Source organism: Callithrix jacchus, chromosome 2 (assembly GCF_049354715.1).
Source record: "Callithrix jacchus isolate 240 chromosome 2, calJac240_pri, whole genome shotgun sequence".
Lineage (NCBI taxonomy): Eukaryota > Metazoa > Chordata > Mammalia > Primates > Cebidae > Callithrix > Callithrix jacchus.
This window is the reverse complement of record NC_133503.1, coordinates 30,618,207-30,632,358: the sequence shown is the minus strand read 5'-3', so window position 1 is coordinate 30,632,358 and position 14,152 is coordinate 30,618,207. Positions and strand designations below refer to the sequence as shown.

The 14,152-nt window shown below is 42.1% G+C and overlaps 1 protein-coding gene across 34 annotated transcripts in view; it reads right to left on the bottom strand.

Annotated features, from left to right (window-relative positions):
• TENM2 (teneurin transmembrane protein 2) overlaps positions 1-14,152 on the bottom strand; it is a 3,966,312-nt gene that overhangs the window by 499,465 nt on the left and 3,452,695 nt on the right. Inside the window, exon 1 of one of the 34 annotated variants that reach the window (XM_035292089.3) lies at positions 10,897-11,207. The exons of the other annotated variants lie outside the window; for them this stretch is intronic. Within the exon in view, the coding sequence (XP_035147980.3) occupies positions 10,897-11,041 (145 nt within the window). The 5' untranslated portion in view covers positions 11,042-11,207. Of the gene's footprint in view, positions 1-10,896; positions 11,208-14,152 lie in introns of those variants that run through there. 34 annotated transcript variants of the gene reach the window in all.

Below are 14,152 nucleotides of genomic sequence, written 5' to 3'. Positions count from 1 at the left end.
ATCCCTTTGCCATGAAAGCTCTTTTCCTCTCTGTTTTCAAGGTGAGCTTGGCCTCATCCTGTCTGAGCTTAAATACTGCCTGGTCATCAACTGATCCAGTTGGCTTCCCTCATTCTAATTCCCTCTTCTCTCTTCTTCCTCTTTTCTCACATAGCACTAACATAAATGTTCAGTCATAATACTTTTGCTTGTTCATTTATTTTATTGTCTCTCTCTCTCTGTCTCTAGGGATAAATCCTATCGAAAAAGAGCCCAGATCTTGCCCACTGTTGCAACAGTGTTTGCTTGATCCCCAGAGTCAAAAACAAAGTGTCAGGCTCACAGTAGGTCTTCAATAGATATCAATTAAGTTTACAAGTGATTTACAGAAAAATGCAGACCTATAAAGAGAATATGGTGGTAGGCACCATGATAACATCACTCGGTTCTGAGACGTGGTTTGCAAGAATGTGTACGTGCAAACATTCATCAGCCCTGGCAACAGGCTCTGTGCATCTTCGGCCTGAAAAAAAAACCACACATCTCAATAACAATGGGATCAATTTTGACATTAACACGAATATTACCAAAGCCCAAGAGATACATTTAAATTCACCGAGCTCCGCGGCAGATAATATAAAAGCTCTAACTTGCTCTCCAGAAACAAGAAACTTTCATTTATGGCTTCCCAGCTTGTGCTAATCCTGCCCATTAGGCCAAAATATTGCATTTTACACAGGATGCAAGATCATACAAGAGACTGATGTAATACTTAGGCACAAAACCAGCTGGCAGATTTAACACTGAAATCCCCTTTATTCAGAAGGTACAAATCAAGCCCATGATGCCTTTTTTGACAGATTCCTGCAAGTTCCTCATTATGGATAGATGAAAGAAGACAACTCCACATTCTGGGGCACAACTCTAACCCCCTGCATTTGCATAGCCAGTCATTTGTAAACGGAAAGAAACACATCCCCGCATTTGCCCAGAGGTAAATGTTTACTCAGAAAGGTGACTTCTGACATTGACAATAATGTCAGTTTTCCATCTGCATATTTTAAGGTAATGCATCCTCCCTTTAAGTGCTTTCTGTTCAGCATCTTGATTTTGCTCTTTCAGTGAGCATAGTGACACCCAGACCTCTAGGTCTCAATTTGAATAACTTTCTGGGAGGAGTGAAAAATGCAATAAGACTTCTCGCCAGCCCAAGGACAGGCACTTGGGTTGCAGAAAAGTGAGTACTGAGATTGTAGTCCTTTCATCTTCCTTACCGAACCATACTCAGCTTGCTAAGGGCTAAAGGCTCACTTCAGGCTGGGATGAATCCTTCTCTAAAATGTGGTATATCCCTGGAGAGCTCTCTGGAACATTTGCTTAGGTAGCTGAGCAGTTCATCAGCATAGCATTTGTCCAGTCAGCTCCATCCATCAGAGCAGAGAATTGTGGCTGGCGGAGGGGAGACTCAGGGTAGAGCTCCCTGTGGGCAGGAGGGAAGGCACATTCATCCAGAGATCATAAATATGCATCTTGGCCCTGATCTTCTCTGCATGTGGGTGATAGACTGGAGATAGTAAAGAGTCAGTCCTCAACAGCCCACTGTCTCCTAGTGCCCCTGTTCCACCTAAGAACGCGCTCTATTTAGATCTAAAGAGGCAGGCAAATTTGCCACGTGTAACTCAATGCACTGTCTGAAACACAAAGGTGAGGGTGGGAGCTCTCTCTAGCTTCCAGATCACAGAGCTTACAAATCACATTCAATAGAGGTCTGCTTCTTGAGAAGCTACTATTTGCCAGGTGAGATATGACAATAAGACAGGCTTTCTCACTCCTTGGAGAGCTGACAATCTAGTCAATTTAAATTAAATTGCTAAGTTAATTTAAATAGGATATAAGAAGCACTATGATGGAAAAAACAGATGGTGCTCTCAGAGCAGGGATGAGGAACCTTACTTAACTGTAGGTGGCATGGGGAAAGGGGGTGTCACTGAAAATTTTTCAGAATCTGGAGTAGGATACAAAGAACGGATACCAGCATGTAGCTTAAAATTGGGTATAAGCAGTGGAGGGAAGACTCAGCTGTCTACCAAATTTACCCCTAACAATATACATTTTTTTCTTTTTGCCACAGCTGGAATGTTAAGTTGAGAATTTTTCAGCATCACCCTGTCTGCTAGATCCCATCTGAGATGCCTGCACTAAGAAGCCAACATAGAGACATGCAACACAGACTATCAGCAGGAGTGGCTTGGAAATTCTGACTGGTATTGATTGAGACACCTTCCCACGAAGAAAGCTGGGATTAGTAATAAGTTGCTTGTCAGTTGCTCATTGGCTTCTTTGCCAGGCAAGGATGAGAAGGCTAACGTTGAAAAAATAAAAGAAAGAAAATGGAAAAAAATGCTCACTGTAAATTAATGCTTGTCAAGCTCAACAAGTTGGAGAGCCAGAGAAAGGCTTCATTGAAGTAAACAGACAATTTAAAGTGAAGGAAGTTCAGCCTAACTAGGAGAAAAATTCTAGGTATTAAAACAAATTCACAAAAAGTTAGAAGCGCGCACTGCCGTTTATCATATATCATTTATTTAGTGGTAATGAAGTTAGCAAACTCTCCCCAAAGTCGATGTTAGAATGACGTTGGTTCTTAGACCACGCCGGGCAGTTGAAGACAATTGTGCTGTGTCTGTGCACAGCGTTTTTCTTTTCTTTGACTTGTCTATTCCCCACCCCACCAGAAACATTATACTACTACGAATACAATCTTCATTCAGCAGGCAGTGCCTCAGTATCTCAGCTGGTTACGGTGCTTGGGGACATTTGACATTTGCTGATTGCGTGGGAGCTTGAGGCTGCCATTTGAAACTCTTAGCATAAAGAATCTAACGTGAGGGAACAAAATGACTTAGCCTCGGCAGTGGGGAAAAGCCTGTTGGGAAGAGGTGTGCTCTCTATGGTCCACATAGGTAAGAAATAAAAAGACCACAACAGACAGGATGGAATAGGACCAAAGCATCTCAAGTATTACTTCTTCTTTTTTTTTTTTTTTTTTGAGACAGAGTCTAGCTCCGTCGCCAGGTGCCAGGCTGGAGTGCAATGGCGCGATCTCGGCTCACCGCAACCTCTGCCTCCCGGGTTCAAGCAATGCTCCTGCCTCAGCCTCCCGAGTAGCTGGGACTATAGGCGTGTGCCACCATGCCCAGCTAATTTTTGTATTTTTAGTGGAGACGGGGTTTCACCATGCCAAGTATTACTTCTTAAGAGATCTTTTAAAGCATTTACTTGCTTTGTTTCTCTAAGCAGTGAGCCTTGCACAGGCTGCCTTCAGCAAGAGAGCTAGAATACACTCTTGTGACTTTGAGTGCCAATATTTAATAGTGTGTGCATTAGGGCCACAGTCCCATTTCCGGAATTGCTCTGCAGGGAGAAGTCAGGTCAAAGAGAAAGTGCGAACGGGGAATTTATAAGCTGGATAATCAGTGATAATGGAAAAGGAATAAAGGGTGGGAAAAAAAAGTCTGTCAGTTCAATTGAATTTTGGTAAAGTATTTCCTGCACACGGCAGCTGTTCTGTAGCCCCAAAGACAGCAGCTTTTGGAGGGGAAGATGTAGAGGACTTACAGAAATTCGTCAGGCCACAACGGTAGGAGGAATTCTGATTGTCTGGCAACCTCTCTGTAAACTTAACGAAGCATTTTTAGCCGGATGTTTCAAAAACTGGGTCACAGAAAGGGGAAAAACACCCCGAATGCTGATGCTACTTTATAACAGATTGAATAGGCTGTGGTGGTAAATCTGTAAAAGACTTTGCCTAAACACAGAAGTGAACCAGCACAGCAAAAACCTTTCTGATAAGCAGAGATTAATACCAGGAGAATATCTAAAGTTGGCTTTTCGTGCCTAACCCTACCATTGCCCACTGACAACCAGAGCACTGCAGACTGGAGCACCTGCTTAAATCACACAGGGTTTCACAGGGGCAAAAGAAATAGACCAAAAAATGAGAGGAAGGGAAGGAAGCATCTCTCCAGAATACGATTGGCCATCACAAATATTATATGTTCTTTCTGATCCTTAATGTAGTTCAGTCTACCTGATAAAGAAGCTCTGATGCTTTATGCAGAAGATTAGACATAAATAAGGTCTCCCACACCTAAGAGTGAAATAAAGGTCTTTGGAGATGTGCAGGAGGGGATCTTTTGTCATCCTTAAGAGGCAGGTATATTCTTAGCTCACTTGTAGAATACCTTCCAGCTGTGTATGCATGCATATGCACGTGTGTGTTTATATGCATGTATGCATGAGAGAGGGGGAAAGAGAGAGAGAGAGAGAGATTGAAAATTAGTCACTTTGATTTTCTTCCAAAGAGCCATCTGAGAATCAAGAACTACGTGTTTCTCAGGCTAGCCCCAAGTCAGGCAGTGCTTCTGCGTCTGCTTAATTCTTTCTAGCTGAGGCGCTGGTTCCAATGGCACGCATAGCTCATTGGTTGAAGCTTACTGATGATTCAAAGTTGAGGAAACTTTTTAATCAGTGATATTGCTGGATGTGGCCCTTCTGGCATTATCTTTGTGCTTCTATCTCTGGCTCAGCAGATAGATGATAATTGCCGAATGTGTCTATGGGAGGAAGAATGGCAAGGCCACAAGAGCTCAGTATAGTTGCTCAGAAGCTTGGGGAGTGAAGTGAGAAATTCCAGTTTCCCTGGAGGGCGCAGGGATGAATTCTGTGACTTCTCATTAGGCCGATGGTCCTCAATCCATGGTCTACAGAGCCATTTGTGGGTCTGTGTAAGTGCTACCTGATGGCTTTCATTTTATGTTTTCAACTTAAAAATTTAAAACTAAAACAGTGACCGGTTAGAAAGCAAAACTTCCCTGTGATATTTTCCCTTTGGATATTTGATATTTTCATAGAATATATTTTAGGATGATTGTTCTCCTAATAGGCAGTCCGTATTTCCTAATGTGGAGAGATGTAACATTGGATCTTTTTTGGAGGTTGAAGAATTTCTTGGAGTGGCCTCTTTGGGACATTTGTTTCCTCATTTATTCTGCCTACCATGTATCAGACAGCATTCTGGGTTCACGGGGTAGATCAACAAACAACACAACCAAGTTTCCTGCCCTGGTCAAGCTTATATGTTAGTGGGTAGAGGCAAATGGAAAATACTTAATCAATAATTACATAGCACGTTAGAAATTCGAACGTGCCACACACACACAAAAAAGTTGAAATTAAAAAAAAAGTAAGCAGGGGAGAGGAAACTGACAGTGAAGATGGTGTATGAGACAGAGAGTGATCTTTAGTTTTAAACAGCTTGCTCAGAGTAGGGTTCATTTTTACAAAAGACAGAAGAAAAGCAGTAAGATTAGAAGGGAGAAGGCATTCACTCACTATCTTAGTCACCTGTAGACCTGGACATTTGTTCCACAGAGACATTTAGTATAGGTCACTTGTTGGGCAAGGACATGGACATTGCAGCAGGATGTGAACAGAACAATGAGGGCCGGGTGTGGTGGCTCACACCTGTAATCCCAGCACTTTGGGAGGCCGAGGCGGGGTATCACCTGAGGTCAGGAGTTTGAGACCAGCCTGACTAACATGGTGAAACCCCATCTCTACTAAAAATACAAAAATTATCCAGGCATAGTGGCGGGCGCCTGTAATCCCAACTACTTGGGAGGCTGAGGCGGGAGAATCGCTTGAACCTGGGAGGTGGAGGTTGTAGTGAGCCAATGTGTCACTGTACTCCAGCCTGGGCAACAAAGTGAGACTCCATCTCAAAAAAAAAAAAAAAAAAGCAGCTGTCAGCGGAACCTGTTGTTGACACTCACCTATTTACAAGTCTACCTAAATCCAACTGGCTCTCTGCTCTAGTGACAACTACCAGTGATCACAATCAGGCCAGTAATAAACATTCTAATAAAAGCAAAAGAGAAAACAAGGAGAAAGGGAACAAGTGCAAGAAGCTCGATTGCCTGAATTGGATGTTAGGGCCTACGTCACAGAGGCCACAGAGCACCACGTACTTTCTCCTATGTCCCAATGCCTTCCAACAGTGTATTAAATTCTTTCCTTGCCTGACATAAAGTAATAACAGAGAGTTGTTACCATCCTCAACAATGAAAGATGGGATGACTTAATTTATCTCTCTTTCAGAGGCATGTCACAGTCCTCTATTTAATGATAGTAGAGAAGAAACTGGTTCTAGGTAAGAGAAGTCACCATTTATAGCACCCTTAGGAGACCAGGAGCAAAGCCATTGAGGATAAAATGCACCACGCAGAGTTTTAATCAGTGAAGACCTGGGCATTGCATTCTACCTGAATAAGTTAGTTCAGAAATCCAGCTCCTCTCTCCAAATACCCACAGCAGTTATCCAGAGATGCAGAGCTTGAGCACAGCCACTGCTCTAGTAAGCCCAAGTAAGACCATGCTCAAGTATAATCAATTTCACATTTCTGAATACTCATCAAATATGCAAAAGGAAGAATCAATATCTGAAACACAGAATCTATGTTTTTTTCTTTATAAGCACACTTGATTTCACACTTTGAAACGGAAGAAACACTGTCTCCAGGTGGGGTTGTCAGAACACGTGTAAACCAGCTCTTGCACCATTATTATTGTAGAAATATCTCGGCTCATGGCTGAATCTCTCAACAATAGATTGATGGGGCAACAGCTTCCATGGCCTCTTCCCAGGTCAACCAGCCAGGAACTGGACACCTACCCTGCTGGAAGGGGACTGATTCACAGCCCTCCCAGGTGGATTAGAGCTTCCCGGCACATCCAGGCTTGTCCATCATGTTGTTGTCTACATTCCTGTCCCATCTCTCCTCACGTCCCTATGGTGACTCATACCCCTACTTGCCTGCGCCTCCCCACTTCCCCTGTTACTCTTCAGTGTTCCTGGGAACGGATGACTTTACCCTCTTGAAATTTTATGACAGCGGGCAAGGCTTGAGAAAATGCAAATTTTTCCACGTACAAAATCAGAATCCTAATAAATGTTTCTACATACAGAACGTGAGTCCTGAGAAACAGCAAACTCTCATAAAAGCTAACATTTATGGAGCACTTACAAACATTTATACCCTTATATGTGCTAAGTTCTTTGACTGAACTGACATGATTTAATCTCCACAATAGCCTTATTGTTATGAAAGAGGATATTGAGACACAGAGAAGTTAAGCAACTTGCTAGTTAAGTAATCTAGTGTGTGTCAGAACTGGGATTTGAACCCAAGATATTGAGTCTACGTTTTTTAACCACTGCATGCTACTGTTATCCACTATCAAAATTATTGTGTTTTTATGAAACTATTATATATTTATTCAAAGTGTCAAGGTATCCATAGTAAAAGCAGTATGGTGGAAAAGCAAATAGACTAGGGTTCAGGAGATGGAGAACCAGCTAGGCTGAGTTTTAGCTTTAGCTGTTTCCATACTAATCAAGGTCCTAGTGTGAAAGCAGATGACATCCAAACTTGGCAGTGTGAAAGAGTTTAATAAGGGGACTATTTAAACAGTTGTGGCCAAGGTTTCTGGAAACCAGAAGTTATGGCAGTGTGCATGGCTCGAGAAAATCAGTGAAATGTTTCCACTTACAGAATCAGAGTCCTAATAAATGTTTCCATGTACAGAATGTGAGTCCTAATAACCAGCAAATGCTTATAAAAGCTAGCATGCAATGATCTACAGTCAAAAAAGTGGAATGATCAGAGGAATCCAGAGAGAGAAGAGTGTACGGAGAGGGCTACCTGGGAATGTCTGTCTCGGATATAGAAAAACAGCCAGCTATAACACAATGACAAGGAGGAAGCTGGTAGGAAGTACCCCTGCCTCTCTCTCTTTTACCTTCTATCTTCTGATCTTTGATCTCTTCCCATTGAGTCAACCCAGTAATCAGCTAGAGGATAGAGCACCCACAAATCCAGTCTACAGTGTCAGCTTCCAGGGCAGAAAGCAAGATATTGATGGATTGAAAGAATGTGAAGGACAAACAAAAAGTGCAGCACAGTCACCATCACGGGCCAAATCTCAGCCTCCCTGGGGTCTGATTTCTTGGTCATGATAATGAGACTAATGGGACCACATGCAATTTACACTGCTTTCCAACTCTGACATTGTGAGGTTTTATGAACCCACCCTCCATCTATTTCCTAAGAGATTTTCAGGATGACCTTTAAAAAGAAAGTATAAAAGACAACCCCACAGTGCAAATTCTGGTAGTATTCTACATCACTTTGCACTTGTGTGTTGACAGATGCATGAAGGCAGACTGTGGCTGAGGTGAAAGGGCATTTGTCTGTGCTACAGGATAACCAGGGCATCCTTGAATGGTCTAAGAAAAAGCCTTCAGAATATGAAGAAATTCTTGTGATGTGAAATCCCTGGCTCTTTTTCTGAAGCAAAAGAAAGGGTATATGATGTTAGAGAAATGCAAATCAAAACCACAGTGAGATACCATCTCATGCCAGTTAGAATGGTGATCATTAAAAAGTCAAGAAACAACAGATCCTGGCAAGGATGTAGAGCAATAGGAACACTTTTACACTGTTGGTGGGAATGTAAATTAGTTCAACCATTGTGGAAGACAGTGTGGCAATTCCTCAAGTATCTAGAATCAAAAATGCCATTTGACCCAGTAATCCCATTACTGGGTTTATACCCAAAGGATTATAAATCATTCTACTATAAAGACACATGCACATGTATATTTATTGCAGCACTGTTCACAACAGCAAAGATTTGGAACCAACTCAAATGACCATCAATGATAGACTGGATCAAGAAAATGTGACACACACACGCCATGGAATATTATGCAGCCATAAAAAAGAATAAGTTCATCTCCTTTGCAGGGACATTAATGAAGCTGGGAAACATTGTTCTCAGCAAACAAACACAGGAACAGAAAGTCAAACACTGTATGTTCTCACTCATAAGTGGGAGTTGAACAATGAGGACACATGAACACAGGGAGAAGAATATTACACACCGGGGCTTGTCAGGGTGTGGGAGGTTAGGGGAGGGATAGCATTAGAAGAAATATCGAATGTAGATAATTAGGTAGATTAATGTAGATGTGGGTTGATGGGTGCAGTACACCACCATGGCACATGTATACCTATGTAACAAACCTGCATGTTATACACATGTATCTTATAACTTAAGTATAATTTTAAAAAAAGAAAAAAGAAAGGGTATATGAGAAAGTACTGATAAGCATATTTGGAAAACCCAAAAAGAGATGCTTTAACGTGATTTCATGGGGGTCTATGTCACAGCCATTTAAGCCCCACCCTGTGTTCTCTCAAAGAACCAGTGGCTACATGCAACTGGTCACTGAATGCAGATGTTTGGCAATATGGCCTTGGTTGGGGGAAAGCTGGGGGTGGGAGTGGGAGGGGTGACCTTGTCTCCCTGGATCATACAGGACTTATCTAAGTTGTCTTCCAATGTGTTCCTAGATGCTTGGTGAGCTGCTCCTAGTTCTCAAGGTTTCTCGTTGGCAGACTCTTGAGAGAACACTACGCTTGTTGAAATAGAAGATTGAGGGGATTTCTCCTGGTGCCTCATACCTCTTCTACTCAGATTGAGGTAAATGACACTGCACCACTGTAGAACCAGCACTTTGTTTTCTCTGGACTCAGGAGAGGCATTATTAACTCTACGAGATTTGCTGATGATTTTCTCCTTAAATGAAACCCAGAGCATCTTAGGAACCCATGTTCCTTAACAAGGGAACCACAGAAGTATGTGAATGAGCTTGTGTTGTGAGGTTAAGTAGTAGAAAAGAGAGGTGAGGTGTGATGAAATTAAACACATTCTGCATCATAACTGTGCCATGTGTGGCCTAAGGAAGCAAAAAGGAAGTGGGCAATATATATATATACACATAACATGGAAGCAACTTACGTTTGTTTGGTTGTGTCTGTACTACCCATAGTTCATACACATAAGAAAACAAAGCTTGAGACTTGAAAAGTGTTGAAATACCAACATCCCCAGTTCTAATGGTGTGGCCCTGGATGAGTCTTCTGTCTTTAGTTTCCTTGTTTAAAAATTGGAGCTAATAACATTGGAATACCTACCACACAGGGCTGATGTCATAATAAAATGAGATCAATTCAATAATGAAATGGAGATACTTTGTAAAACATACGTTGCCCTAGAATGCGAGGGGTTATTACCACTCCATTTATATTGACAAGACAGCAGCACGCCCTTTGAAGGCAAATGTACATCTGCAGATTTGTCAACAAACCCAGCCACCTGCAGCAGAAGACACCAGGAGTTTCGTAAAGAATCTGTTCAGCATGCTAAATATCATATATAAGCAGCAAGATAATCCACATTTTGAAGAAAATTCGGCTAATAGAATGGATCATTTCCCCTGTCTTCCTTTTGCCTATTTAAAAAATGTCTTAACATCGAGCTACAATAAAGGGTAAAGCCAATCCCACGTTTTCATTAGTACACAGAGCTACCGCAAATAGGTCTCTGGAGGGTGAAAAAAATGTGACAGATTCAGACAGAGTCACTTGAAAGAGTATTTCAGCAATAGACACAGGATGCTTGACTTAACAGATGTTTACAGTTAATAAATTCCATTTTATACTTATATCTATTTTCACAGATTTTTTTTCTGATGAAATACCTGGCAGATATCATGAAGGTAGCAGAAAAAATTCAGATCAACAACCTGATAGGAATTAGAAATTAGACTCAGTGAGAAGAATTCACAATTACTGTAAGACAACTGCCATGTGAAATCAAATAGTTTCACCACCAAGTCTCCCATCTCTCCCTTGATACCCGCTGAAGGGTTAAAGTAAATACTCCAACTACTCTGTCAATGAGGACAGGTCCTTGCAAAGCCCCAACCGCATGCACATCCATCATCCTTACCCAGAGATTCCATCACAACCTTCCCATGGAGAAAACTCACAGACTGAGGTGAGGTACTGCCGAGTCTCCATAAGAGATGGTCTGGCTTGCATTCAATTGTGCCAGCAACGCTAATAATCAGGAGAGGTGGGCTCACCATCAGCATAAGCTGGGAGTGGGCTGCTCTTCCTTTTGTGTTTCCCTCTAACTACAGAAAATCACCAGCAGTCCCAGTCTGACACAGCTGAGGCCTTCTCCAGCTGGGAAGGAATAACATAATAGGCAATCTCTCATCTCCCCGCTCCTCCCTTTCTGCTCCCTTCCCTCTAGACAGCCTCAGCGTGAGGTTCCTGAGGAATTAGTTGGGGAGGACGCCTCCCCCGCTGACAGCCAAATGCCAACCGCAAAGTCCTGCCCATGTAATGTCTCTGACATTTCTGCATCTTTCTGGGTTAACATTGTTTGACACAGATTTTTGTTTTTTGAAATATCTCTTAAAAAGGTTTGTGCATGTGCATGTGTGTGTGTGTGTGTGTGTGTGTGTCTGTGTGCAGGCATGCACAATTTCTGTTGTTTCATAGTGCCATTACGTATACTTAATTTAAAAAAAACCTATTCTCTTAGTTGCTGACACATCTCTGCTTTGGCATTTCCACTTAGGCAGAAGTAATTGGTTTCAGAAGGCTGAAAACCCTTATTTGAAACCATGTGTGCATTCCTATTGACGGATGCCATAGAATGTTCAAATATCATCTTCCCTCAAGTAAAACAAGCGTTAAAATCCAGAAGGATGAGAGGTGATTGACAGCACAGTGCAGTTACATTTTAACTACCTGTTGTGAAATTATTTTAAAGCACCTGTATAGGAAATGGGGTCAGTTCTCCTTCCTGGTCGGTTACCTTTAGATAGATCTTATGAAATTTGAAAGGGATTCTTTCTCCTTTCCTGTCCTGGACAGCACTTTACACTATTTATTGTGTTTCCTAACATGCAAAGGGCCAATAAAGCAGAGCTCTCTCTCCAACACTCACACAAGGTGCAGTCTCTGATACGGAAGAAGAGAAACAGCTATCCATCATGTCTGGAAGGAAAGTATAGTTGCAGCCTGCATATCCCAAAAGTAGGGCTTTGAGATATTTTTGTGATTCTCATTTTTTAAGGGAATGCCATAATGTAGCTTCTCAAGTGGATATTATCAATATGGCAGACAAAGTCAATTCTACCAAGAAACAATGAACCCCTACTCCGGATACTGTGAGGAAGGAAATAGGATAGCTATGCATGGTTACAGCCGAATGATGGACAGAGCATAATGGCTCATTACCAAAGACTCTGGCATACCTGCAGGAAGTCACCTTTGCCCGCGTTAGGTACTACCATGGGATCTGTCTGTTCTGCACCATGGATTGCAACACCATTGGTGAGCTCTTCAAGACCACCCTGGAAACCCAGGGCAGAAATACTATCCATCTGTAATGACCACCTGCAGGCAACATGGCAGCATGTTTAAGCCTCCCAAATCTATGATAGGTCAGGCATGAGTTTGAATTCCAGCTTTGTTACCTACTGTGTGATTTTAGGCAAGTGGCTTACCCACACTTTGCCTCGGTTTCTTCCTCTGAAATACAGAAGTAATAACAAAAGCAACAGCAATGAGTTATCATGAAGATTGCATTAATACATGTAAAAACACAACTCATTGCTTTTCACAATCAATATTATCAACATCCAGTCTCTTCCCAATTACTCTTTGCACAAGGGAAATTAGATCTCATCCTATTCTTGGCTACATATTGTTGTCAGAAATTTTTTCTCCACACTGAGCCCAAATTAAGCTCCCGGCAATTTCCATCAATTTACCCCAGGTCTATTAGGAAATACAGAGCCAGGATAGTCTCATTTCCTTTCTTCTGACAGTTCTTCACAATATTAGAGACAGCTGTAATGTATCCCTAAATCTCCTTCAGACCACCCTTCCCAGTTTTTAGCAACTTTTCAGTATATAGCAATTTTCCTGGGTTTGTCTTCATCCTTATCCTTTTTCTCTGGATGCATTTAGATTTGTCAACATCCTTAAATTGCATAATCTCAAATGAAACATAATTTTCTGGGTGTGGTCTAAGAATGCAAACTCTAAGTCCAGATATGCCATTTCTTTAATTGTAGAAACCACGGGGTACAGTGAAAATTCTCATTCAAATAGCCAATCATCTCCTTGGCTCAACAATGTTTTTCTAGATATTTAGAGGAATAAATGAGTTCTCTCTGCTTTTGTGGCATCTGTATGAAGGACACAGTCAAGTACTGTCTTGTGTATAGGCCTATGTAACTAAATCCTCGCAACACCAGACTAAGTCTGTTAAATCAGTTCACAGCTCTCCTGGATGGAAATCTGTATCTGGAACTAAGTTTGCAAAACATCTGGGTGATCAGAGAGCTTAAGTGACTTAGCCATGCTCACATAAAGGTGGAGCTGAGAGTTAAGCCAATGTGAATGAAATAATGGGCTAGAGTATTCCCAATAACTCCCAACATGACCAGCTGAACACTTTTCTTGCTCATGGTTTCAGTATGACCTAGCCTACCTCTTTTCAGCAGAGATTCACCAGTAAAGCTTGGTAGGTTTTCCATCACAGAAAATGAGCGCACTTGTTTGGTTGGCCACCCTCACTGAAATAGAGCCCTATGTAGCGTGTGGTCAGTGGTAGATGGTAAGTAGAGTGCTCACACAGGTGTTTCAAGAAGGGGTCCCAATAGGCCAGGCACGGTGGTGGTTCACGCCTATAATCCCAGCATTTTGGGAGGCTGAGGTGGGAGGATCACCTGAGGTTGGGCGTTCAAGACCAGCTTGGCCAACATGGCGAAACCCAGTCTCTACTAAAAATATAAAAAAGTTAGCTGGGCATGGCGGTGGGTGCCTATAATCCCAGCTACTCAGGAGGCTGAGGCAGGAGAATTGCTTGAACCCAGGAGGTGTAGACTGCAGTGAACCGAATTGCACCACTGCACTCCAGCCTGGGCAAGAGTGAGACTCCGTCTCGAAAAGGAAGAAGGAAACAGGGGGCCCCAAGAGCTCAGGAGAACTTTGTTTAAGTCCTTCTAAAAGCAATTCCTTCTGAATTTCTTAAGATGAAGGCATCATACCCATCTTCATTTGCATAGTTGCGCTCACAGGCGCAAGTGCGTGTGTATGTGTGTGTGTGTGTATGTGTGTGTATTATTTTCACAGAAATCATGCATCCTCAGGAAAAGAGATTTGTCTCTAAACTCTTCCTG